This window comes from Bremia lactucae, linkage group LG1 (assembly GCF_004359215.1).
Source record: "Bremia lactucae strain SF5 linkage group LG1, whole genome shotgun sequence".
Taxonomy (NCBI): Eukaryota; Oomycota; class Peronosporomycetes; order Peronosporales; family Peronosporaceae; genus Bremia; species Bremia lactucae.
The window spans coordinates 262,760-290,537 of NC_090610.1; the positions used below are offsets into that span (position 1 = coordinate 262,760).

General features: G+C 45.5%; 4 protein-coding genes across 4 annotated transcripts; 2 read left to right on the forward strand and 2 right to left on the reverse strand.

The window, feature by feature from the left end:
- Positions 1 to 8,423: 8,423 nt before the first annotated feature.
- CCR75_009083 (uncharacterized protein) lies at positions 8,424 to 8,901 on the reverse strand (the record flags this gene model as incomplete). Its single annotated transcript, XM_067967129.1, has 3 exons — positions 8,424 to 8,450; positions 8,502 to 8,540; positions 8,665 to 8,901. The coding sequence occupies 3 exons, from the start codon at positions 8,899 to 8,901 to the stop codon at positions 8,424 to 8,426; spliced, it is 303 nt and encodes a 100-aa protein (XP_067823119.1).
- A 7,860-nt stretch (positions 8,902 to 16,761) lies between these two features.
- On the forward strand, positions 16,762 to 22,732 carry CCR75_009082 (uncharacterized protein; the record flags this gene model as incomplete). Its single annotated transcript, XM_067967128.1, has 9 exons — positions 16,762 to 17,106; positions 17,167 to 17,329; positions 17,407 to 17,501; positions 17,580 to 17,796; positions 17,860 to 18,343; positions 18,426 to 18,669; positions 18,740 to 19,047; positions 19,125 to 20,968; positions 21,009 to 22,732. 9 exons carry the CDS (start codon positions 16,762 to 16,764, stop codon positions 22,730 to 22,732), a joined length of 5,424 nt encoding a protein of 1,807 aa, XP_067823118.1.
- A 76-nt stretch (positions 22,733 to 22,808) lies between these two features.
- Positions 22,809 to 24,691, forward strand: CCR75_009081 (uncharacterized protein; the record flags this gene model as incomplete). The annotated part of the gene is made up of 3 exons (XM_067967127.1): positions 22,809 to 22,822; positions 23,060 to 23,075; positions 23,138 to 24,691. 3 exons carry the CDS (start codon positions 22,809 to 22,811, stop codon positions 24,689 to 24,691), a joined length of 1,584 nt encoding a protein of 527 aa, XP_067823117.1.
- A 113-nt stretch (positions 24,692 to 24,804) lies between these two features.
- On the reverse strand, positions 24,805 to 26,187 carry CCR75_009080 (uncharacterized protein; the record flags this gene model as incomplete). Its single annotated transcript, XM_067967126.1, has 1 exon — positions 24,805 to 26,187. One exon carries the CDS (start codon positions 26,185 to 26,187, stop codon positions 24,805 to 24,807), a length of 1,383 nt encoding a protein of 460 aa, XP_067823116.1.
- Positions 26,188 to 27,778: the final 1,591 nt, after the last annotated feature.

Sequence of the window (27,778 nt, forward strand, 5' to 3'; positions counted from 1 at the left end):
CGCACAGGACAAGCAAAAAGAATATGCGGACCGAAATGGTCGCAATAATAATGAACGCTTTAGAGTGGGTGAAAAAGTACTATTATGTACTGCTACCCTACCTAATAATTCAATTTCTGCACTACCTGGAGGTACTAGGAAGTTGTTGCCGCGTTTCATTGGGCCCTTTACGGTGGAAGAAGAGGTTGGAGACCTAAATTATAGACTCACCCTTCCCCCGTATCTGAAGACACCCCCCGTATTTTACGTGGATCGTCTGAAACGGTATGTAGACCCAAATGAGGTCACATACCCCCATCCGTCTAAAGAGACCGATGGTGACGCCGACTGTGAGTCGAGCGTCGTTCGGGTGAGGGAGACGGAGAAGGCGAAAAACTATCAGCCGATCGACTCCTCCCATCACGAAAAGGACTCGAAGAGCGAGGGACATCACGCGAGTAACGCGGTTCCCTCAGCATTATCCGCTCAAAAAGGTCCAAGCGAGTCTTCAGCGTTCATAACCCTGACGAGCCTTCGCTCGTACATCACAAAGATCCGAATTCAGTCGCGAGAATTGACCCTCGAGATCCGCAATGCGTCGTTCAGCAGCGCTAAACGCCTGTGACTGATTGGACGAAGGTAAGGCAGCCGTGAGTAGTTGGGCGAGATCGCCATTCCTATCTGGCGCCGCTTGCACTGATGGTGATACGGGTGGAGATCAAGCTTGCTTGTTGAGAGGTTGCTTGCCCACCGCTCCGTGAGGCAAAGGTATCAGATCCTCGTCCAATGGAAAGGTTACCCGAAGAGTTTTGAATCTTGGGAGCCGATCGATACCCTATGTATTGACGTGCCCGGCTTAATGGCTGCCTATGAAAAGGAGTACCAGCTGAGGCCTCTTCGCTAGTCTCAACACAAGCGTGCGAAATTAATTCGCTGCGACCGCTGTTTCATCGCATCTGAATGCGGATGAATACGGCGCGTGAATTCCGCCTCGTATTGGTCGGGCGTTTTATTTGAACGCAACACGACCGGGGTCTGGAAAATACGCCAAAGCGATTTTCCCTGACCCTTCCATGATTTAAAGACGCCATAATAATTATGTGCGTCTGGAAGAGCGCGCTCTAGGAGCGACGCTCTTGGTCCGATTAAACGAGTCCATTTAGATGGAGGGGGCGTTAACGATATGCCACCCGTGAGATAGCCACGTTCTAAACGACTGGCTTGTGACACCGACTGAGCACGTTCACGTGTCATCGGCGGAGCTTTAGGCTCGGAATCCTCTATGTCAGTACATTTGTGCATAATGGTCTGAACTTTAGGCTCACTGCACGCCAGAGAAGCCGGTCTATCCGCTTCCTCGCTGTGCTAGGGTTTGTGTCTAAGTAGAGCGTGGCCGCATTAAGACGTGCGCGCCTTCAGTAAGACAGTTGCAGCCCAAATTGTAGGTCGAATGCTCAAGAAGGTCAATTAAGTTGTTGACCTGTAACTCGGAGGAGGTTTACATAGTGACCCACCCTTGTGTATGTGACGCACACAGGTGCATTTGTATTAAATGTGGGGCTGACGTCTTAGACTGACGTCGTCTGCGCTAGCTAGCGCAGACGACGAGACAGTTGCCTTGAAGACGTTAGGCAAGTTTGCCTTCGCAACCTTAGGTGTCTCCTTGTTAGAAGCAAGAGGGGAATGGTGAATGAGCATTACAGCGTCATCATCCTTCCCCATTACCTCGCTGATCACTACTATGTGGTGATGGCATCAGTGTCGACTAATTGTAGTCAACAATGAGCGACGGATCTACATTCTCAATGTGCAAGTGGGATGGATTTTTGTGCTTAGTTGACAGCGCGACAGCAGCAGTTGCTGTCGGCGATGACGGCGTTTTATCGCGGCGCGTACGCTTTGTTTTCGGTTGTGTGTTTATGTCTTTGCAGACGACCCAGCAGTTTTGCCCCTTTTAGGTGGCATGAGGAGCACCGTGCGATGACACCCTAATTGGTGCACTTACTGGTCGCTGAAGGAGTGTATGAGAGGACTTAAGCGGCGCGTCGTGGACGGCAAGCTGTCCCTCGTTCCTCTATTTGACGATGTTTTCAAAAATTGTAAAATCGTTCTACCCAACCACAAGGGTCGGACGGGGATCGTCGTCTTGTAGAAAGACTGAGCAAAATGGGCATTTAGCACCATGTAAAACATCGATCACTGGCAAGGCGGCAGCTCTCTTGTTTCTGGATCATGTATACCAACTACACGGGATGCCCGAGTCCATTGTATCGGTCTGGGATCCACGATTTACGTCAGGGTCTTGTCGACCTGTGTTAAAGAGGGGGTGTTGTGACGGCTAACTGCCTTATGTTACACGGCCATTAAGTACACTTAACCGGAAGGTCAGGTAACTCGTGTAACGGTAATCAAACTGTTACTCGGATGAGGTTCACATAGTGACCAATTCTTGTGTATGTGATGCACACAGGTGCATTCACATTAAATAGCATGACGTCTGGGACTGACGTCATCTGCGAGCCGATGTATTTAAAATAAATACGCCCGCCAGTTAGAGATGCACATCTACAGAGATGGCATCTATTCATTAGAAACAAAGGTTTTGTATTTAATTCTATTAAATGACAATTAAGTGCGCACGTGAAGCCGAAAATCAGCTTTCGTGACACCACTTGTACTAAGGTACTTCGTTCGTTGGGTGAGGTCACTTAGGCGCCAAGCACTTACCTCACTGGTCGTGAGAGAAGACGGTCAAACCGCTTTTCACTGTGCTTGAAGGTGTGTGCTTAAGTAGAGCGTGGCTGCTATAGAAGCAACCGCCTACAAGACTCCCGTCACATCATCAAACCCGCGCTCGATTATGTATCTCGCAGCATCGATTTTAACGTCTCTTCATCTGTGCTGTATTCAATAAAGCGCTAAGAAAGCCGAATGCTTATGTGAAATAAATATTTCAAACACCAACGACGAGAACTTCGCAGGTGGCGCTGCTCTCGTTGCACAAACGCCGATTTCGGTCCGTTCAAAAAGGCAGCGTTACTGCACGAAGGCTGAGCTTCGAACCACATATGATCGGATTTTTGACACCATGCACGTTCATATCAGGAAGTAGCTTCCTAACCTTTTTCTTATAACGAGGTCACTAGCAGGCGCATGTGCCGCTAGTAAGCAGGCTATAAAGAAAAAGCGGCGCTAAGTTACAATTGCGTCGATTCATCGTATATGCATTAATAGATGCCAGGACGTGAAGCTTTTCGGAACTAGATGCGCAAGCACATATGCAATATCTGATGCGCTAAACAAAACTACAAAGCAGGCTCAAAGACAGGGTGCAGATTCCGGTGCAGATGCTTAGCGCGTTTCACAACCGACCTGAACTAAGCGGTTTTAGAAGCAAGTAGCCAAATGCGATTTCTTTGAAGCGTTGGTGTCCAAACTATTTCGAGACCAGCCGACATCGAGAATGCTCAAAAGATGCCTCGTGTAGCCTAGATAGGGAATCGTCGCACTATCGAGTACTGCAGAACAAGCTTCCCTGTTCCAATGCAATCAACGATTTGCGTTATTTCTGCACAGCAACTGCAGCCACGGTAGTTTTAGCGTAGCCAAGCAGCGTAGACGAGAGTGTGTTGCTGAGATAGTTAGTGACAAAATCTTCGTGCGGCGATAAGCACGACTTTTACGCATGGAGTCTGCAAGCTACCGCTCATTAAGTGTTCTTGAGACGCGCAGCCGGAAGCCGCGTTGTGGCTATAAGACCATTCTCGTAACCAATGATGAATCTTCCTATAATCTAACATGCGTCACAGTTGCACCGGATATGTAGTCGATTCACTTACAAAGCACGTTCGATTGAAGGAAGGTCTCACCATAAAATCATCCACCAAAACTGTACCACCCAAGCCTCTTGCCCTGATAAGAATTTGATTTTACTGCCAAAAACGAGGGAGCACGTCAAGCTACTGTGCGAGCAAACAGGCAAGTCGAACAGCTCGGTGCTTGCTGTTGTTTGGCTCCTTAAATAAAGGTTCTCTCATGGCTGTAACAACATTCTTTGACACTGAAGGTATGCTTCCAGATACGAAAGCTGAGACCGCCTTCTTTGCACCGCCTCGCCTATATATTTTCGATTAATCACAACCGGGTGAGTATCGACTGCCGTTTGTTTTTCTCACAACCGCTTAATGGACCCGTCCTGTTAATATCTCTTAAAGCACGAGAGTGTCAGGAGCAGTCAACTTGCTGAGACCTTGACCACTCATTTCGCTTTATCTTTTGAACCATTCATTTCATTCAAATATACATATGCGCTATAATAAAACAAGTAAAAACTTTTGCGCAATCAGGAGAGATGATACTTAGTAAGACTTATGTTTACGATAGGTGATATCTTCAGGAGTGAACCAGAAGTATCGCTTAGTAAAACGAAATTTTAAATCAGTCGTAATTTACCCTAATTCCTTACAAGTGGTAGCACTTGTTGGTCTTCTGTTTGCTTCTTTGCCGTCCGCTCGCTTCTTCGTCGTTCGCGCTTCGTTAGATTGACCGGCACCGCTTGTAGCGTGAGAGATCTCGCTCGCAGCCAATGACGTACTGCTTGTAACGTGGGAATATTCGCTCGCAGTTAACTGCTCCATTCCTTTGGAAGTGCTGCGTAGCAATTTTGAGCGTGTGGCTCTAGTATCCATTGTAAATCTAAGCTCTGTCAGGCAGATCGAGTTGCTTAGTCTGTGTGAGGCTGGGCCCGGCTTAACTCTGTGAAACAGTTTATCCATCTGGGAAACGGTTGAATCTTTTACGCATTACGCATAAGGGCTAAATTAAGTCGTTGAGCTCAATGAGCTAGAAGCGAAAGGTTAGTATTTAGATTCCATTCGACTACAGTAAGACTTTCTTCTTTGAGTTCGGTGAGAAGTCTGCAAAGTCTGCGAACGATTTACTCGCGTCTTTATAGAAGACCCGGCGCATTGCAAAGATTTTAGCAAAACAACTCACCAAGGAGAAAGCCTGCCTGTTTAAGCAAGGGTCCACCTTATCAGTTCCGCTACACGAGTGCACCATTTCAAAGGATCCTTTGTTTAACTGAAAAGACTTAAATAAACTAAACAACTAAGTGTTTTAAAGTTTCTGAACACATCCTTCTTCCATTTTGGGCCAACCCTCCAACGCCGAGCTAATGCAGCAAATGATGCATATGCTACAGCAACAACAAGAGATAAATAAAACACTGGCCTATTCTCAAAAGGAAGGTGGGCTAAATATGGACGGGCTCAGGATACCGACGTATAGCGGAAGAAGCGAAGAGTTGGTTCGACTTTATTACGCGCAAGTAAAGCAATATTTTATTGTGCGTGGTGCGAAGTGGAAAGAGAACGCAATGGCTCCTTAAGTACTTGCCGTACTAGTCAGCTCATTGAGAGGACCAGCAGCATAATGGTTCTTGCTGCATCAATCAGATATTCAATCAGTCGGTAAATTCTTTTCTAGCAGTGGAAAAGGAATTGTCCCTGCGGATCTGCAACAACGAATTTGAGAAAATCTGCATTGGCTGAAAGAAGTCAATTGCAAAGGACAAACGGACTACATTGCGAAATTTCGACAAATTATTTCGCAACTTGAGGACATGACCGAAATAGACCAAATCTTTATATAACGAGGGTTAAGAATAAGAGCTCAAGAAGAAGTTCAATACTGACGGGGAAACGCACTGTCGAAGGCTACTACTGTGGCGCTCGACTTGGAATGCGCAGATTTGGGTGGATATCACCACCACACCGCTACAACTCCTCGCCCTGGTCCACAAATGTGGCCAGAATTGAACAATGAGCCAGAGCCGTGGAAATCGACAATGCCCGACTATTTTCTAGGTCATATCGCGTCCATAATCGAGGTCCAAATAAACCAAAGTGTGCATACTTAATAGAACTGGGGCACACGATTCAGCAGTGTTACAAGCGCAGGAATTATTAAAATAATCGCGGCAACGAGTATCGTCGCGATCGTGCAAACGTCAACTAATTCGAGAATGAGTCAGTCGAAGAGGAAATCATCCCGACCGCGTCAATTGAAGCTATCACCACACTAAGTGAAGCTGACTTTGCTTCCTTTACGGAAAATGATTTGATCGTCAAAAAGGATCATCTTGACGATCGTGCTGTCAATATAATGCTCGATTCTGGTGCCACATGCAATCTAGTGAAGCCTGGGTTGCTGTAGCGCGTCATGTCTGAATCGGCAATACAAGTCACATGTTTTGACGGCATAAATACCACCAAAGAAGGTGAAGAATAGAGTCGCAAATATTTCCTTTGATGGTAATCAGCTATCTGACGTTCTCGTCACTGAGTGGCCAATGAGCTATTCCCATGATGCAATTCTTGGTAAGCCTTGGTATACTGCGCAAGAGCCAATCATTTATTGGCCTTCTCATCAAGTTTCGTTCACAGTGGTGACATACCACAGGATGAGGTTTTCATATCGGTCATTATTTCCTCTGCCAATTTTTCAAGGAAATTCAAGACATCACAATTTGAAGAAATCGATCTTGTCAAAATTTCAAGTGTCGGAATCTACAGTACCTGGTGAAAAACTGTCAAATGCTTTACTCGATTACTATAAATGTATTTCCGGGAAAGTTGCCAAATTCATTGCCTCCTCATCAATCGGTTGAGTTTGAAAAATCAACATCCTACCCGGTGCGCAACCGAGTAATCGTCCGCCATTTCGACTTTCACAAGTTGAACAAAAGGCTTTACAGAAGCTCGTCGATGAGACCTTTCACGCGGATGGATCAAGCTTTCAGACTCGCCTCGGGTAACAATCATCTTTGGCACTCTTAAAAAGACCCGAGAACCGGTACGAGTGTTTCTTGTTCGGAATGGATTCGATCCGTAAACGCGAACATTCTACTCCGTTGGGTGATTGACTGCCGTTACGTCTCAAAGTCAGTCGTCCCTAAAGCATCTTTGCCGCGAATCGACGAGTTATTTGACAAGAAGCAAGGTATGAGCTACTTCACAGTCATTGACTTAGCCCAAGGGTACCATCAGATGCGTATCCATCCGGATAGCAAAAAGTACGCTGCGCTTCGTACATGAAATGATACATATCAGTGGTGCTTTGCTCCGATGGGCCTTGCTGGAATGCGCGGCATTTGGTCGCGCATGATGCGTGTTCCTTTTGGAGAGTTCCCATTCGTTGTGGTATTTGGATGACACATGCATTTTTTCCATCTCTTATGGCGAGCATCCTGAACATCTTGCTATCGCGTTCGACGTCTTACGCAAAGAAACACTTTTCGCTCACATCGGCAAGTGCAAGATTGCGCGTCAAGAAATCAGCTTTCTGGGGCATATTGATTCTGGCAAAGGATTGTACGTTGATAATACAAAGACGGAAGCACTCGCTAAGTGGCCACCACCTACCTCAGTAAAGAAATTGCAAAGTTTTCTTGGTCTTGCTGATTATAGTTGCCACTTAACTCTTTAATTTGCGCACATAATTCTGACGTTGAGCCATTTCGTTAAGAAAGATTTTCCATGGGTCTGGAATGCAGAACAAGAGGAATCCTTCGTGAGGCTGAAGTCTGTCTTACAAGCCGCACCTGCGCTGACTTTGCCCAACTTTACACGCGCGTTTGTTCTCATTCCGGATGCATCGGGGTCGCCCGTCGGTGGTATTTAATCGCAATTTATCAATGAACATGACCAGCGAGTAGCGTTCTATTTAAAGAAGCTTGGGATCCATGAGATTAATTGCCTGTTCATGAGAAGGAGCTATTTGCAATCAAAGCTGGGTTAGACAAACGGCGCCATTACTTTTTATGGTCATCAGTTTGAGATCTTCACGGACAATAGCGACTACGCTTGGCTGCTTAATCATCCGAAAGTCTCGCCAAAGTTGACTCGATACTTGACCACCTTCGCTCAATATACGTTTACTATACACCACATTAATGATGCTTCAAACGTCGTAGCTGATGCGCTTTCACGCCAGCCAGATGATACTGTCGTAGACAATATCCACTTTCACAAGTGCGATTCCAGTTGCCTCAAGGTGGAGGTTTACTTTGTTCGCCCTCGGTGCCAACTCTGCCTCGGGAGGAAGCTGAGGCTTTAAAGTTGCCGACTTAATGACAGCGTCGTATGTCGAGTTGTCAAATGAAGTTCGAAAGTTACTTCAACAAGGCTACGCCAAAGATACAGATTTTAAATAAGCATGCAAAATTCTGATACAAGTTCATTGTTTGTCATACACGATGAATTGTTTCTCTTGCGCATATCGAAAAAGCTTACAAGTCTTTGTGTACCAAACAACAACCGTGTGCGCACAAAAGTAATATCGGATTATCAAACCGACTATTTCCGTAGCATCCACCCGGTGCTCACGCCGCATAGAACACCTGCCAATGCTCAGCACCCCAGACACTGCTGGAAGATCTGGATCTAGTAGTCGCTGCCAATGTCACGCGACTGGACACTACAGACACCAAAAGAGACCAGCCGTCGATGTTCTTCACGTACCGGCGTGGGAGGTCTGCAAGAAGGATCGACCGAGTCTATCTATCAAACGACAGAGGCAGCCAATTCCAACATGTAGCAACACGAGTACCGTGCAAAAAAACGACCTACAAGAGAACACGGCGATTCTTTCGGCAAGAAAGCAGTGTCGCAACGACACACACACCCGTGTTCCTATCTGATCAAATCCCCAACACCGCTGCTCGTCACGGAGCGACTGGAGCAGATCATTGGCGCGGAACTGGCTCAAGTCCACACGGAAAAAGTGCGGAACTGGGACAAGACGGTGGACAAGATCGAAGCGACGATCGTCTAGTAAGCAGACGAAAAAAGCGTCAAGCAAAGAAGAAAGCGGCCAAGATGAGGAGATGGCAAACAAGCACGCTATTAACGAGTCAAGCATGACTGATCGAAGAAGAAGAGCGCGAAGCACATCTCCTATCACTCAGAAGACTGGGCGCTCACATGCTGACATCACAAAACGACGTAAATAACTTCTTTAATGGGTCTCCGATTAGAGTCGAGATCAATCGATCAGCTAACTCGAGCTGGTAGGCAGAGAGCGGAAACTAGGCGAAAGCTTGGCGAACGTGATGGGTGAGGAAGCCAAATTCTGGGACAAGTACACGGGTGCAACGACCCAAGTGCTGTCCGAGAGATGTTAGGGGAACTCACAGATGGGGCGCACATCGGTTCTGCAAGCGAAAAATTTAATGACACACTCGATAAACTAATTACTCTCGACGAAGTGGAAATCGCAATAAACTCCTTGAAAAGAGGCAAAGCCGGTGGTATAGACGGACTGACAAACGACATCTACAAGGACCTAAGCGACAAACTCTCACAAGCGCTAGTCGATAAATTCAACAGGATTCACACAGGTAGCGAACTCCCTCAGTCTTTCAAAGCAGGATTGGTGGTTTCTCTCCAGAAGAACGGAGATTAAAAAAAAAACGTTTGACTGCCGTCCAATATCAATGCTCGCAACCGGATACAAGGTGTTTGCGGCTGTCATGGCCACGAGGCTTCAATCAGGACTGGGTGAAGTACTGGGGGAAGCTCAACAGGGCTTCATCAAGACGAGACGCATGGAACGATCAATTGTGCTCATGCAGGCAGCCTTGAACACAGCCGAACACGATGACCAAAAAAGATCAAGGACGAGTCACCTGAGATACTGCTCCTTTATTTCATGAAAACCTTCGACATGGTGAACAGGGAGAGCATGCCAGCAGTACGGGGAGCACTCGGCTTCAAAAGCACTTTCGTCAACCTGATCAAACGCCTTCACACAGACACAACAGCTACCTTCCTAGTCAACGGCGAGCTGTCGCGCCCGCAAAGAGTGTTGTCGAGGGGATAAGGCAGGGGTGCCCTTTGGCCCACTCCTTTTCGTCATAGCAATTGAACCACCAGCTTTAACAATACAAGAATGTTGACGACGGATACTTAATGTTGCAACAGTGAGCTTATTCTCACTGTTGACTTGCACGGCCGGTTTAAGATCAGGCCGGCGTTAAAGCGCATCAGCGACGACATCAAGCCGTCCTGGTTTGTATCCTACGGGGAAGTAATACTCCGCGAAGATTGACAACCATCTCGTTGTTCGCTGCGAGAGGTATGGACTCTTTACGGCCGTGAGAAAAGACGCATGGTCCGGTCTATCTCTAATGAGATAGACCGTAAACATATCCAGTGCATATTTCATGCCAGGGAGTTCCTTATCACGCGCTGCATAATTTCGCTCAGCTCGTCAGCTGACGCGACTGATAGCAGACGACGCGCTAGGTGCTGTCTGTATCGTACTGCGTCAACGCACAGTCGATTGCGAAATCGCTGGCGTATGGAATGATCTTTCTTGGTCGGCAATCGCCAAGGTCGATTTTGTGTCGAGAGCCTATATCCTCAAGGAACTCGCATGAAACACATCCTTGAAATTCGGTCAAATCCTTATACAAAGAATATTTGTTTTTGACTACTCTCAGGAATGAGACGTAAAACGTTCAATCCAATTATTCTCTTCGAAGATACGTTCGTTCATCAATAATCTCAGGAAATACTATTGTCGACCGAACATCGGCCACGTACTTGTCATCAGTGACAAGTACGCAATTCTTCTTGCCTTTTCTACTATGTAGAGTACGCAAAAATCATCTCGGCTCTAGCGTTGGCAATGGAGTCATTTTTCAAAGTTAACTTCGGAGGCGCTATCAGAATAAGTGTACAAGCGCCTACACTTGATCGGTTATTAATTAAGACTTTAATGTCTCAGCCTCTCCTTTGAAACTCATTTCCAAAGAGTCCTGGGGACTTGTTCACTCCGGTTTTTATGGATCTTTTTACCCTGGCTTCTACGGACTTATTCCCTCAAGTATTTTAGGGTTTATTTTCTTATTTTAGGGGAGTATCCTCCCATACTGCCTCGAGCTGTGGCTGCGCAACCACACCGAGATCCGCTACGATCGACTTTCCAATCGATCTAAAAATTTTACACTGTCTCTTATAGACAGGCATCTTGACTTCTTCTCTGGATGTTACTTTCAAGGCAAGCATTCTTGTTTCGATTCACTTAACTAATTCGAGTGGTCGATTTTCGACGCCTGTAGACGTAGGAATCTAACCTTACCCAATGATGGGTCGTTACACAGAGGTATTGTGTTGTCGTCCAACCGACCAAACCATAAGTGGGGCCATCGCACTACCTCGTACGCTTCAAGCTGTTTGTTAGATGGCCATCTGATGAACGAGAGGCAGGCATATTCACGGCTTCCGGCTGCCACTTTATGCGTTGCTCGTACTTTATCAACCATGTTAATTCAAGGATGACGTCAAGTTTGTCATACTGTGAACCCTTTAATGTGTATTGAGTACCGACTCCACGTTTCTTAATTGTTACAGATGCGCCTGTCTGCTAGGCGCTCTGTCATCGTTAGAGGTACATCGCGCTTAACGAACTTAAGTCTACGATCTTCTAGCGACTGACGTCGAGTGCGATTGTTTGACGCCTTACAATCGACTATGGCAACTCATTTGCCACTTTGATTTGCAAGTTGATACGGTTAACCTCATCATCAGGGGCAGTTACACACATAGTTTGTGTGTGAGGAGCAAATTTCGTCAAAGACCTGCAAGTTGTTTTGACGTTGCCAAATCAGTAAAATGCTTCGCACCTACTTACCCCGACCGCTTATTATGATCCGCTTAGCCGTTGCGGTTTCGCAACAGCGTCGATCCGACTCCTTCACTTTTTTGAGCGGGAGGTCTATCGTTTCGCAGTGTTTCTAGGCACTGGCGTGGGGCACTACATTTATAGGCGTAGTGCTCTGTCTTTTGACGAAGATCGCATCATTGCAATCGTTTGTAACTAGTAGAGCGAGTTTATTTATCTACACATACGAGAGGTCCATAGGATCTGGACCTCCGGCCTCCTGTCATCTCGGTGGACGGTAAGCTCCCAAGTGGATATAACCGTGTTTCAGCCTGTTTTGCTACCGAGATCGCTTAGTTTAGCGTCTCTTATTCGAGCCAGAACTTGTGAGTCTTATCGGTATGATCGGTTAGAGCTTTGATGAACTATTAATATTGTAATGAAGCACACATCGGTTGGTGAACCGTTGTTGTGGTACATTTACTTTATGGGCAAAATACCCTTTTTCTTTCCAAATATTAGTTAATTACTAAAATCCCATTTATTATGAGTATCTTGTGGCAGCCGCCAAATATAAATCTGGCGGCCAAAAACAATTTTTACTTACCAAGGGTAAGGTTTTAGATTTAAATAAGTAAATAAAGTGCAAACCCCCTTTTGATTTACAATCGTGTAGTGCCTAAGGCTTGCGCATTGATCTGTGAGAGATAGAAGCTGCACACTCTCGGGTACTAGTTGCCACTGGGTTTTTCGAACCCCTGATTCCCTTGAACTAGGATTCACTAAGCTTTAATAGCTTGCGCGACTCCGTGAGCTGTTATACTTATTTCTTTTATGGAACTAAGAGACTCTTTGAGTCTATAAGTGGAGCGAGGTAGCTCCGCTACACCTGGTAGCACTCGTAGTCAATTAACGCCTGAGTCTTTATAAGACTAAGCCTTTACTGAAATTGAAACGTTTCCAGAACTTTCAAATGCGCAACGCACAGCTTATGACAAGCTCAAAACTCTGTTTAGTCTTGAACATATTGAGTATATTGTGTTTCAGGGACCAGAAGTTCTGCATGCACGTTGGGTCTCGCCAATTATTAACCCAAATATAGCGAAAATTACGCTGATATGGCTAGGCCATTATCTAATCTCCTTAAAAAGGATACAATATGGAGCTGGGCTAGCACAGAACATAATGCTTTTTCAAGCAGTTAAGGGATAGTCTTTTCCAGGCCCCGATTCTGGCACTGCCGAATCCAAATCGGCCTTTCAGTGACGTCTGTGACGCATCCGATTTTGACATTGGCAGTGCTCTGTTACAAATAGATGCCGATGGGCGTGAACGTATTATTGCATTCGAATCGTGACAGCTTAAAGCTGCAAAAAAGCACTACCCAGTTCATGACAAAGAGTTACTTGCTATGAAGTATGCTCTCGTCAAATTCAGACTTCATCTGCTTGGCTTTAAGCCGCTTGTGATATATATAGATCACGCGACATTCCGCACTGCGGCTAAGTCGTCCCATCTCTCACAGAGAATGGCCCGATGACTATCCTTTTTCGCCGAATACAATTTCGAAGCGAAACACAAGCCTGGCAAGCAGAATGATTTGGCCGATGCGTTATCACGCAGGCCGGATTATGAGCTCTCTCATTTTCCGACAATATTGTCACCTATAACTGAATTAATCCGTTCGGCATACGCCAAGGATGAACAGTGTGTAGCTCTGCTACGAGCTCTAAAGAGCACTGAATCGGGTTTTAAATTGTCGGCACGTTTGCGTGCAAGGATACATCGATTTCTATCGATAACGACCTGTTGCTTTATTACACGGACGCTGCGGATCCTCTGCGCGTCGTTATTCCTCGTGATGAGGATTTGAAGAACCGAATCCTCTATGAGGCACACGATACTGTCCTTGGTGGTTATCTCGGTAGAGAAAAGACCTACGGCTCTGTGAGTCAGATTTATTGGTGGCCCAAGCTTAAAAAATGGGTCAACACATACGTTCGCACATGCAAAAGTTGCCAACGAGTTAAACGCTCGGCTCATGCTGCTGAAAACCACTAGCAAGTCTGCCCGTACCCACATGGTTTTGGGAGTCCATTAGTATGGATTTTGTTGTCGGTCTACCGAAAGATTCGGGCGGTAACTCTGGCATAGTGGTCTTTGTTGACCGATTGAGCAAAATAGCTCACTTAGCGGCTGTGCCGGATACCATTGATGGTGAAGGTACAGCAAGGCTGTTCATCGATCGCGTGTTCGACAACACGGTTTGACTGTGGCTATTGTCTCTCATCGGGACCCCCGTTTCGCGGGTAAATTCTGGAAATTAATTTTCCGATTGCTTGGAACCAGATTGGACATGTCCACGCGGACCATCCGCAGACCGATGGTCAAACTAAAGGTGTCAATCGCATCATTAAATACGTTTTACGCAGTGTGTGTGCTCAAACACCAAAGCGCTGGAGCTCAATGCTCCCGGTAGTGGAAGCTGCGTTAAATAACGCTGTCCATGCCTTAATAGGCTACCCCGTTCTATGTCAAACGTCTCACCCACCCACGAGTTCCGTTAACGAAACCACTGCGTGGCTCAGGGCTTGGTGGGGGGATATTAGCCGATAGGGTTGCTGATTTACCGTTCGAAAACAAGTAAGCGAGTACCTTGCAACACGATTTTGTGTCTTAAGGCATGTAAGAGACACGATGGCTGATAGGCAAGACAAACAAAAAGAACAAGCAGATCCCAAAGGCAGAAGCTGTATTAATTCTTATGTGGACGGAGACCGAGTTTTACTAAACGCTTAAAATCTACCTACTAACTTGGTTTCCGCGGTCTTCAAGACCAAATTGCACCCTCGCTTTATTGGACCATTTACGATCGTGGCCAAGAGGGGCCTAGCTTTCACGCTAAGCTTTCGTAGCAAGCTGCGAACACACCCAGTGTTTTATGTCGAAATGCTTAAGCCATATCGGGACCCTTCTCACGTGGACTTAAAGGCGCTTGTGCCGAGACAGGCGGTCGTGCTGCAGACTGCTGCATCCACACGACCACCTGACCCTTTAAACGAGGTTGCTGACGTTACAGTATATAAAGACGGTTTTGAATCGCCTCAAAAGAGCCCTCAACCCGCGCAAGGCCGTCGCGAAGAAGTAGCACCTCGTACTTTAAAGCATGAAATGCTTTCGTCGAGATTTCGGTCCCCTCCCGCGCTGGTTGATGCGCGATGGACCTTTATTTTCACGTACCGAGACTTTTAAAGCGACGCCGTCGTTAGTTTCAAATCCCAGTATCTGGTGAAGTGGCTGAGGTACCCTCTTCTGAAAACTCGTGGGGGTTGAGGTACCGCTTCGGCAAGATAGCCCACACGCCATTGACGTTTTTGAGCGCCCAGATCATGGTAAACTTGTGTCAAACGACGCTTCACACCAATAGGTGGATCTATAGCCTCAGTGTGGCTTCGATCCATGGTTGCACGGTCAAATGAAGCACTGAAATATTGCTAGGCCTATCCTCGTTTTGTGGCATAAACGCCAAACGTAAGTGGCCTTTGGCCTTAAGCTTTCGGAAGTCGAAGCGAAGCTTCCGTTCCAAACGAACATCATCCACATCCACAGACTCTCCAATATTCCAAATATTGCGGAAGCGGTGGGCCCGATGGATCCAGTTCTCAAACGAAGCGTCGTTATCGCTTTGTGTTTCGTTTGGAAACAAAACGATCGGAATTTCCCTCATTGAGGTCACCGAAGCCCCACGGGCTTGATCACGTAGACGCGTTAGATACTGACCTCGCGTCATTACCTTTGGCGTAAGGTATCGCTAATGAAGAGCGTCGCGAGCAGCGAGCTCCTCCGGCGTCCTCGCCGTGGGTCCGGAGATCCAGATGGTGAAGCTGCGACCCGTGATCTCTTTGAGTCGCTCTCCCGCACTAAGCGGAGTGAATCTGTATTTACGATGAGCTTTAGCTTTCGCTATCTCTGCAGCTCGACGACGAGCTTGTTCCTTTATGATAATTGTCCGCTCTTGCTCTTCATCAAGCGGATTCGTGATGACAATGGACTCAAGGTCCGGCGCCTGGTGAAATGTAGCTAAAACCCCGCGGCAACACGTTCTTGCAACGGATTTGGAGCCCGACGAAACTCGTCTACACGCCAAGGCGCACATGAGCGAGGCTCTTCTGCCTCTTTCTCCGATGTAGTGTGACTCATATAGTGTACCTGCAATTCATCGTCGGGGGAGTAGCTAGGAGTCGGTGACTCACGCTTTGTTATCATAAGACAAAGGAATGCAAAACACAACCAAACGATTAGTTGCTTTTATTCCAGCTTCAAAGAGGAAATGAAGCTAATGTTGAAACTAGGTGTCAACAGTCTGACGGGGGAGGGTGTAATGGGGCACTCATCGGTTTATGAACCGTTGTTGTGGTACATTTACTTTATGGGTAAAATACCCTTTTCTATTAAAAATTAGATAATTGCCAAATCTCATTTATTATGGGTAACATATGTGGCAGCCGCCATATATAAATCTGGCGGCCAAAAATCTATTTAATATAGCTAGGGTAAGGGTTTAGATTAAAATAAGTAAATAAAGTGCAGTTTCCCTTTTGATCTTAAAGCGTCTAGTGCCTTGCGCATTGATCTGTGAGAGATAGAAGCCTTTCTAACGTACATACTCTCGGGCACTAGTTGCCACTGGGTTCTACGAACCCCTAAATCCCATGAACTAGGATTCACTAAGCTTTATTAGCTTGTACGACTCCCTGAGTTGTTAAACCTATTAGTTCCTTAGAACTAAGAGACTCTCTGAGTCGACAAGTCTTCCTCTGACTTAAGGAGTGAGGTAGCTCCGCTACAAACATATTCAAGTTTCTACGTGACGATCATTTTTTTAATCTACTGAACTTAATATATTAATGTTAAATTTGTATTGCGACCCCTTGCGTGGCCATTTTACGGTAATATTGAGAATATTAAGTAAAAAATATTATAAGATAATAATTTATATTTCTTATTTCTCTTATGGGATATAATATTTATGTAGTGGAACACCCGTTACAGGAAAGATAAATGAAATAATTATTACGTCTAAAATTTCCTTTCGGCCGAAATCGTGAATTTCAAATGGGTCTGCAAGAATTAGGGATCGCGGCGTCGGCTGGAGAGGAACCAGTAGTCCTCGAAGGTTTTGAAATGGCGAAAACGGTGGCTAAGCAAATCTGTAAAGTTAAGGAGTTGAGACAGAGCTGGGTTAAAAAGAGGGAGGCGTCTCTTAAGCGCAAAGAAACACTGCTAAAATTGCTCAAGCTTCAAGATCTTAAGCGCACGAATATTGAGCACATTGAGCCACAGAAAACCGAAACAGAGACAAATTTTCTGTCGAAAGAAAAGGAACTAGCAATTGATATAGCTCTTGCTCGAAAGGAGGAGCTAAAAGATTTGCAGGCGCGAGCAGAGGCGGCACGAAGGGTGCGTTCGAGCCTAATGTGCACACATCGTGACGAAATTTTTTATCTGATTCTATTACAGAAACAGCAAGCAGCAGCCACTTTGCTATCGAGTTGCTTAAAGAAGTTGCTAGTAAAGCGCAAGCGGGAGGACAAAGAAGCGAATGATCGTGCAAGGAAAAAGAGTGACGTAGGCAATAGAACGATTCAAACAGCCGCTGCCATTGCCTCTACGATGCATCCTTGTAAGCTTGCATTTATCGAAGCCCTCGTCGGTAGATGACGGCGGATAATTTTTTGGGGAATTTCTTGTTTATTGCAGTTGCTGCTGCTTCAGAATTGGACGTAGGAACAACGGAACTTGCAACGGCTGCTTGCTTTCGCATTGCTACGCGCCATCTCGTACAGACAGGAAAGGTAATGGAGCCATAATGACCGGCACAGTTGTTTTGCTCACCAAAGCTTATGATAAACCACAATGTTATGACGAAATAGATGATTTTAAGGGAGGAGCTGGAGCAAGCGTTCAAGACCTACACAAGCTTGCAATTAAAAAATTGTGTAGAATGGTCAACAGTTCAATCCCTGCTTGCCACACTGGCAAATGGCGACATTTTTACAACAAAATCGGAATCCACACGAAATGCAGGCGTCTGCTGGCAACCTGGACGTCAATTTTTAACGACGCCGACATTTATTTCGTCGGATGCAAGTAAGTTTTTTCGTAACAAAGTGTACATGTAGCTTTTGAATTAGCTTGATTATCGTGGTCTAGGTCAAATTCAGACGATGGTTGAGCTCGAAAAGGAAGTCGTTGCTTCAGCTTGTGATCCAGATAATTCTGGTCTAATGAGTGCAACACTGATCAAAAGACGTCGACAAGGTCTCTTTCTGAAGCACCTACTGGATGATTGTTCTACAATACCCACACTTTCAAGTGTTCTTTGTGCGTGCATCGGAGTCCATTCGTTAACGAGACAAGCGAGCAACAATTTAAGAATTTCGTATCGATCGCACGCACAAATGGTCGACGCTTTACAAGTAGCAGAGATATGGCTTCGAGAACAAGCCGAAAAAATCGGACACCGTAGCGACTTGCCGCCTCCATTCAATAAACACAATGGACCTCAAGACAAATTTGACAGACACATTTCCTCAAGATATGCAAAGCCGTTTTCTGTATTAAATGATTCAATTACGAAACAATTGAAAAGAGATGCGAAGAAGCCCTTTGGCTCGGAAAAAAATGATCTTATGAAGTACGTTGATATTTGCAAATGTTGGCGCTGTTGCTATTTGTTCTGAACATTCTAACGTCGTCTGTTTCATTACAATTGTAAGAGTTTTGTGTCGCTACGAGCTGAATGGTGTCTGCAATGACAAGAACTGCTCTAATTATCATCTAAAAGATTACGATCTATTCGTAAGCACAAGTGCTGATGCTCGTGACACTATTGCTGACTCTGCTGAAGCTTCTCGTGTGGACGTAAATATAAATGAGTTAAAGCAATTGATGGACTCGTTTGCTGCATTCCGTGAAAGAATCAAATGGCCTGTTATAACCACAACTCGGACACATTCAACAGTAAGATCATTCACGAAAGAAAGTTACTTGCTTTCTTAAGTTCAATTTTTAATGCGCTTTCTGATCAAAGACAGCAAACTTATACAATAGCGGAAAGCTGATCACAACAGAAATACCATTATCAAGCGTAACTGAAATCAAAGTTTTAAGCTCACAGAATACGAATGAAGAAGCGAAAATTGATGGAAGTGACTTCATTCCTCTCGATTGTCAAGAAGAGCTTTTTGATTTTGAACACGCTCGATATATCGACAACGCTAACTCGCGAAAGATGTATGGTGAAATGTTGCAAGCAAAAGTTAAGGAAAATTCAGGTGCTACTGATGCATGGCTTCTTCTTGCTATTCATCAGCTTGAATTGGTGGAAGGAGGACTGAGGTTCGTATGCTTGTAAAAGAATACATAAATTACTGTACTAAAACTGAGCTATCTAATGTTGAACCCTTGTCTAAAAGCGATGATTTTATAAACTCATCTAATGATGACCTCCTGCAGCAACAGCTTGTAATTCTATGTAAGGAGCTTAATTGTACAACGACTCGCTTGTCTGTCGACGACGCAAATTTGAAAAGGTGTTTGCACACGCTATCTCGAGCTTTAGAAATTGAAGCAAATGCGTATTGTGAAGCGCTGTGGTTGTTATATCTCCATTTGTGCGAGCAAGTTATGGATCGTCAGACCGAAATTGACATGGTAGAGCAGGCCGTTCAGTTTTTACCAAATTCTCATGCGCTGTGGCTCCGTTATGTTTCGACATTTAATTATGACTCGGTGGGGATGGTTGAGGGTATTCATCGGCGGCTTCTTGAACACCTTGCACAAACTGCCTTGGCTGCTAATGGGTCCAAGAATTCAAAATCAACTTTAAAAAAGGTATCCATTTTATTGGCAGCAATATATCTGCATCTCTGTATAAAGTTATGGTACGCTGGAGCGACAAGCCGAGTCCTCGAGCTGCTTACAGCTTTGCTGCAGCTTGGCAACGAATCTTTGGAGCCTACGTGGAGCAGTATGGTGCGTTCTAGACTACGCTGTGATGAGCTGATTGTGCTTTGTTTAGTGCTCGCCCACGTTTTGTTGTTCAACGAGTTACCCAGTCTTATTGAACACTGGGTTGCTGCTAGTAATTGTGAGTGCATTCCAATCAAGGACTTTATCTACACAGCCGATATACTAAAGAACTCAAGCCAGGGTATTAAAAAGGCCGTGGGATCTCAGACTTTGGCATCTTATAAGCTCGCATTTCATTTTTTTCAAAGCGGCTGTGATGCGATGCACGATTCTGGAAATGTCATATTCAATAATTGGATGCTTTTACTTGCATTGCAAGGTGATGACAAGAACAATGAGTCTCTAAATGCATTTTTTGTGGAACATTTGGTCACGATACAGCGTTTCCCCGGTGCATCTCTCACAGCGGCAAAGTTAATGGGGCTCACATCGACTGAGGCTCAACAACTTATGATTACGATGATAAATCAAAGCTCCTCTACCCACTTTCCAAAAGCCTTACATAATTATTTATTTGCATGTCGTTTACAACCAGCACTAGTGATACATTTAGATGAAATGTTTCCGGACGTAATGGAACGCCTCGCAAGTCTTGTGGATATAAACATTGATCAAGTGCAGAAATCGGTGAAGGATATAATGCACGATAGTTGTCAAATATCCAAGTCGCGTGCGTTAAAAAGTCTGTTAGACAACTTATTGGGTGCGTGGATGGACCAGCTGGCTTTGATGTGGCGAGAAGCAGCAAATCATCAATTTGCTGACAGAGTAACGACATCTAAAGCCGATATTTACGTGGCACTAGATATTTGTCATTTGATGGGCGTGTTACTGGAAATATCTGTTGCCATCGATGGAATTCAATTACTATTAGGCTCATCTAGTTTCAATGCCATAAGCTATGAAGCTAAGCAACTTGCGTGGATGCAGCGCTTTATACTTCAAGTAGATTTGCTTCAAAAGGAAACTTTGCAAGGTTTGCTATGGCGAGAGTATCAAGCGAGGGTGTCTAAACTATTTCGAAAGTACATGACCGAAATGAGTGTCGAATCTGAAATGATGCGTCAAGTTACAAGAAAAATAAAGACAGGAATCTTTAACAATGCAGTCGAAGATGCAGTATGTGATTGCCTGAACCCGGAAGGAAATGAATTATTGACATATGGTGCCAATCTTGAGATTTTTCGGCTTTGTTCCGCAGCAATTGCTGGGCCCGACAAGGCCGCTTTTCATGCCTCATGTACAGACCTCTTCACCTTTTCATCAGCATTTTCGCTTTCATTCTCTGGTACGTCTGCGATTAATTTATATATTTAATATTCTTATAGCTGTGCGCATTTCCTGTCTAGACGCTGCTACACATGAATGGGAATTACTGGCCGCGCGAGCAAGCTTGCGAAAATGTCTATTCGGGGCAAAGAGTCAGCGTTCTCAGATACTGCAAGCCTTGGTGGCTGTGGACTTGCGACTGAAGAACATGAAGGCAATTTCCAGTCTGCTTGAGTCTGAGATCCAATTGAATCCACTTTTGTTAGAACCTTGGCGTCTTGCCGTGGCTCTGGAAATATTATTTGGTAAAAGGTCCGACGATCGATCGAAGATAATCGCTAACGAAATTGAAAAGCGACAGGTGGTGTACACGTGTAATACATTTGGTGATGACCAAATACCGAATATTGAAGAAACGTCACACTTGAAGTTGCGAGGCCTTTGCCTTGACTTTATTCCAAACGCGGTTTTGTTACAGAATAAACTTGTATCGCTTGATATAAGTGGAAATGAGTTATTGGAGCTGCCGAAAGGCTTACGATATCTGACGAATCTCAAACAATTGGATGCATCAGAAAACGCATTGTTCGAGTTTCCTACAGGCATTAATCGCCTAGTGAAGCTGGAAGAATTGAGGCTTGCCCACAATAATTTAATCTCGATATCAGTGCCAGTGCTACCACGTTTGAATAAGATTGATGTCTGCTGGAACGCAGCAACTAATCTCTCTTCATCAGACATTGCTACCCTCCCAAAACTTGATAAATCTGCGAAAAAAATAGTGTCTGCGGACGAATTGTCGATAAGATCAGATCTGCTATCGAGTCGTAAAAAAATATTGGATGCCAAAGCTCGAATGACTGAACGTGACACAATGCTTTACGAGGACAAGCAAAGCGGTCAATTAGCGAAACAAATCATTCGAATGAGCTCGTTAGGAGAATCCTCACCTGCGGTAACACCTGAATTTGAAACTAGGTCTGCAAGTAGCGAAATGCCAATTGCGACAGGAAATGAACTAATTACAGCTGCAGACATTGACGCTGGTCAGTCAACTGAGCAAGAATGTGTTCCGACTGTATCGTCATGTAAAGAATTTGACGGTGGAGAGGTAATGATTGTTTCAACAATGAATGCTGTGCTCACATCTGAAAAGGTTGATAATCATCAGCCTACGGGCAATGGTAGCTGTGATATCGCTTTAGCGTCAAACCTAGAAACCGATAGCGATCAAATTACGACGAAAAAATCTGACGCACCATTTCCTTTGTCGTCTAATCCATCTGCTCAGGAGTCCGCAAAGACTTCAGCTTCTGATAAAAATTCAAAAGTTTATGATAGTGAGGATGAGAGTTTTGCGATGGAATCGCTGGAAGCTCGGCCGATGTCATTCAGTGGCAATTTACGCACAATTGACATCGCGCAGATGGATGCGTTTGTTCAAAATTATTCTCAAGTCGTTAAATCTACAGCTGTTCGAAGGCAAATGAGCCAGAACAATGCTTCTGTTGGACAGCGACGACTAGACTCATATATGAAAGAATTTAATATCGATAATCGCGTTGAAGTTCGCAATCGGAACCCGACATTGTGGCGAGAATTTCTAGCCGCCACTTTACCGGCCAATGTTGATTTGCCGGCATGCAAGCTGTGCTTTGCACCAAATGATGGTCCCAATCAGCGCTTAAACTCTGTTGTGCTTTGTATGTCCTGCCTGAAAGAAGCTCTTCTTGTACTGAAAGAGCGAAATGTCGTGTCAGACGCAGCGGAAGAGATTGCTTGAGCACGGAGATTTATTATTGGGTCGCGTTTTCAGGCATCGAGTAAAAGGAAATATACTATTTGGAGGAAAGGCGACGATGGTTGTTATGCCGTGAGAGGTTTGGAGACTAAGCTGGTGCGTAAGTTCATTTGAAAATATATTCAATTGTCAATGGTTAGCGTAGATGAATGCTTTTTCTTATTCATGGAGGCAACGGAATTGAGCTTGTGAAGGTCTTTTTCTCACGCACTTTTCAGCGGTTTAAATCAATGATCCATAAAATTGTTCTTTCACCGCAAATTAATAATATATTAATCAGTATTATACAATTTATATATCGCATTGAAGGCTCGGCTCGAAAATGGTGAGCGCTGGTGCTTGGCGTCAATACACTAATCGAAAGCGCGCTAATCCTATTGATTTTAGGCTTCCGTATTCCTTGGAGATCTCAATGACTTCATTCAGCCGTCGCAGGCGTGCATAAATCCGCTATTCACATCGGACAAGCCAAAGGACGACGGCAGCACTATCGGCACAGCCAAAATTACTCTACAGACGGAGCTCTCGGCCGCTGATTTAGTGTTGCCACAGGCTGTCAAGCCCAATATCATTCGTACCTCAACAGAAGAAAAAGCGACAATTTCCTTAGACGACTGCCTTGCCTGCAGCGGGTGCGTCACGTCAGCTGAGACCGTGCTCATCTCGCAGCAGAGTTATAAGGAAATGCTAGACGTGGTGGCTCTTCAAAATCATAAATTCCATATCGTGACGATTTCACCGCAATCAAGAGCATCATTAGCCGCGCATTTTTCAATGCCGGTAATAACTGTACACCGCAAGCTCGTGACAATGTTTCATAATCTTGGAGTAAACCTAGTGATCGACTCGACGACAAGTGGAGACTTTGCTCTACTTGAGTCTCGGGAAGAATTCTTGGCGCGATATCGCAACCAGCAAAAAACAATTTGGGCCCGACCTCCGTCTTCTGTCGCAATTTCGTCCGCCAAGACCGAGATTTTAGAGACAAGTACTGCTGCGATGCCGCTACAGGACCCCCTTGTAGCGATTCCAATGTTGGCGTCATCTTGCCCTGGCTGGATTTGCTATGCGGAGAAATCGCAGCCGAATGCGATTCCATTTATTGACACGACAAAGTCACCGCAACAGATTGCCGGTTCGATCATCAAGCGTTTTGTGAGTGGTGAGCATGGCATTAAGCCAAACGACGTCTACCACGTTGCAGTGATGCCGTGCTTTGATAAGAAATTAGAGGCGTCACGAAAGGACTTTCAAGATCCAGAGGACGCAACGAAAGACGTCGACTGTGTGCTAGCTACGACAGAGATAATTGAACTTCTTGAGGCGGTAAATGTTGATTTTGCGTCTCTGGAGCTTGCGAACTTATCGCCAGAAGAAGTTTTGCTAAGCGGTATATCGGAAGATGGATTAAGTGTCTTAGGTAGCAGCCTAAAGGCCAGTTCAGGTGGTCAGCTCGAGCATATTTTCCGCTATGCTGCCAAACAGCTTTTTAACGTTGAGATTAAGGGCCCGCTGGAGTATGTTACCGCTCGAAATTCAGACTTTCAGGAAGTCAAGCTCGTAGTAGGCGGCAACGAGGTTCTCAAATTTGCCATTGCTTATGGTTTTCGCAACATTCAGTCGATCATGACGAAAATTAAAAGGAATCGGTGCCCGTATCACTACGTTGAGATCATGGCGTGTCCGAGTGGGTGTTTAAATGGAGGTGGGCAAATTCGACCGAAGTCGACGCTGTTAGCATCCGAATTGCTTTCGAACGTCACAAAGTGCTTCGAGCAGCTCCACTTGCGCGACCCTATGGCCAATCCTGCGGTAAAGTTGGTGTACGATAAGTATCTAGACGGCATGCCCTTTTCAAAACTCGCGCGTGAAGTGCTGCACACGCGATATCACGCTGTGCCCAAGCTCGAGCAGCTAAATCCATTGGGCATTAAATGGTGATCTATTCAAGCTTAAATACAATCGAAAGAGGCCGCGGTGCAATCGTATTGACCGTTCTATCTAATCTCAACGTAAGCATTTGGCGCGTTGGTAGCAAGTATTTATAAAAATTCTCAGTCCTTTCGAGAAGCTTGTGCTGTGATGGCCACCGTCGCCTTAGCCTGGTGTCCCACATGCACCGGACAGAGCACACTGGTCTCGTCCGCCTGGTGCTGACCGTCCTTCACTCCCCACAACACCTCGTGGATGCAAAAACTTCGCAAACTACGTCGCAAAGCGCGCACCTTACAAACTAGCCACGCAGGCATGAAGGTCTCATCAGAGCATACGGATGAACCCTGTGACTCGAACTTTTCGACTTCACCCAGAAACGCTTCATGCCATCCTTGATCGCGTTTCTGGTGTCGAGTCTCTTCTTTATCCATCCACTGCTGGCTGTGCATCACCATGCAGCCCATGATTAATGGCAGATACCACAGCGATGCTAAAAAGACCTTTTGCGCCGTGGCATTCGAAGGCTTTGCTTGAAATTGGTGGGTCAAGTAAATGTTATACGCATTCACGACCGTGCCTTCGACCGCAAACATGTAGCTAGTAGCGTTCGTAAGCGCCGCAACGATGGGAATCGCACTCATAAAGTAGGAATAACGCAGTGCTAATGCTGCACTGCGAGAGCCCGTGGGATCATTACATGCCACCATTTGGTAACCACCGCGACGGTAATCTTTCCGCGACCGCCAGCTCAATGCAAAGAAGTGCGGCATCTGCCAGCAGTACATCAGATACGCGTGCAATGCAGCTTCAGGCGCGAACACGGAGCCCGTGGCTGCGGCCCACCCCATCACAGGCGGGACCGCGCCCACGATGGAGCCCACCCACGTATTCCATTCGCTTTTCATCTTCATAGGCGTGTAAACTAGCGAGTAGAGGCCAATATTGAATACGCCCAGAGATGCCACAAGTGGGCTGCATCCCGCGGCGAGGATGACGGTGCTGGCCGTAGCTGTTACAGCTCCAAAAGTCAGCGCATGTGGCTGCGAGATACGCCCAGACGGTAGCGGTCGGCGGTGCGTCCGCTGCATTTTTGCGTCTAGCTCCACCTCCCAACACTGATTGAACGTGTTGGCCGAAGCTGCAGCGAGAGAGGTTCCAACGGCCGCAGCGGCAAAGGTACTCCACGTGATAGGCCCGCCAGCCATGAAGAAACCCGCACTCGTTGTCATGACCACCAGTGCGCTGAGACGCGCTTTGCTTAATTGGCTATAAATAGACAAGCGGTCTTTTAGCGACATGGTCTCGGATAGCGGCGCCGCATCGACGGCATGAATGGTCGTAATAGCCGTAGCCTTGGCGCCAGTAGCTGCAGCTGCCACTTCGCCCGTGAGACGGGTTGAATACAATCGGATTGCACATCGAGAAATACGGGCGCCAGAGTGCTGACCATAGGATGCAGCAAGCAGCACTGCGTGCGCATGAAGAGTGGCGGACGTGAACATTTCAGAAGGAACAATGACCAACACGCCTACGGGCACGCTCAATACAATTGTCAGATTAGTGGCTGTAGACGAAATTTTAAGTTTAGAATTGAATTTTCACTGCGTCGATGATGATTTAACGCAATCTAAGACCTATTGGTTTTATTAATGGGCCACAAATGTCTAGAATTATATTTCGTCCCGCTACGGGTTCAGGTGAATTTTCACTGTCGAGTGTTCAAGGCTTCAGCGCTATCCGACTTAATTTGAGCGGGTGACGACTTTGGTCCTCGTCTTGACAACTCTTCCTCCCTTTCTTATCGCTCTTTTTTATGACTTGCCAATCAAGTGGTGTGCTCTTGACCTTATTTCACCTTAAAACATTCTAATACTAATTGACTGAGATATTATCGAGCCTCGCGCGCGCATGTATTCCGGGCTGAGGTCACCATTTGGGTAGCAGTACATATCGTAAGCTTAGCCAACCGGCTTCAGCATCGGCAGCTAGCATATCTTGAAGTGCTCGCTGTCAACTCGCCCTTAAGAACTTATTAGCGTTTCTTCAAATGTAGGAACTTTTTTACCATGATGTCAAACCAACAGAAGCGAGGCAGCGTGGTGTTGTAGCGGAGCTACTTCGCTCCTAAAATCAGAGGAAGACTTTCAGACTCAGAGAGTCACTTAGTTCTATTGAACTAGTGGGTTTAACAACTCAGGGAATCGTACAAGCTATTAAAGCTTAAGGAATCCTAGTTCAAGGGATTCAGGGGTTCGTAGAACCTAGTAGCAACTAGTGTAACGGGGCACTACGACTTGTACTGCTTCAGTAAAAGTCCACTTTGCACTGCTTCAGTAAAAGTCCACTTCGCACTGCTTCAGTTGCGTGTGGTGTCTTACGTTATTTCACGTACACTAGTACGTGCAAAGGAAGACTTCTCTTTAAGGCAACTAGCTTAAAGAGGGTTAAATGAAAACTGTATTAATATAATTAAGTATCTCTTCTTTCTATCTGTAACTATAACTCATTATAAACCAATACAAAACATGCAACTGAATTCTTATCTTATATTATCTTATCTTATCTATCTCTCTGTTTTGTTTATATCTACAGCTGATTTGTCTGCGGAATAAATAGATATAATGGTCTATACGTATTAATGGACAAGAATTCCGAACATTACTTTATAAAGTAATATCCTCCAAATATTATCTAACTTTCAAGATAATATATTAATTAACAACCTTTTAGTGTTTATTTCATGTAACGATACACCCCGTTACATCACCCCTCCCTTAAACGACAACCACTCTGACTGTCATTGGATAGAGTGGTCACTATGTGACCATTTAATGTTAAAATGATGTTGATTGGTCAGAACCATCATTTTAGATTCCATCGCATGAAGAATAAACTCATGCGGGGTGTTGATAGTGCTGCGCCTTCGGCTGCGGTTCGTGCAGCCGCGGGTGACGCACTGTTATCTCTTGCGGCAGACGGAACGTCTGCCGTAGTATCTTCCACTCGCACAACACTAGATGTTGCGAGTGCACGTGGTGATTCACCACGTGAATACGACCCCTCTTTGGAGGTCGACTACGAATGCGAGTCGGA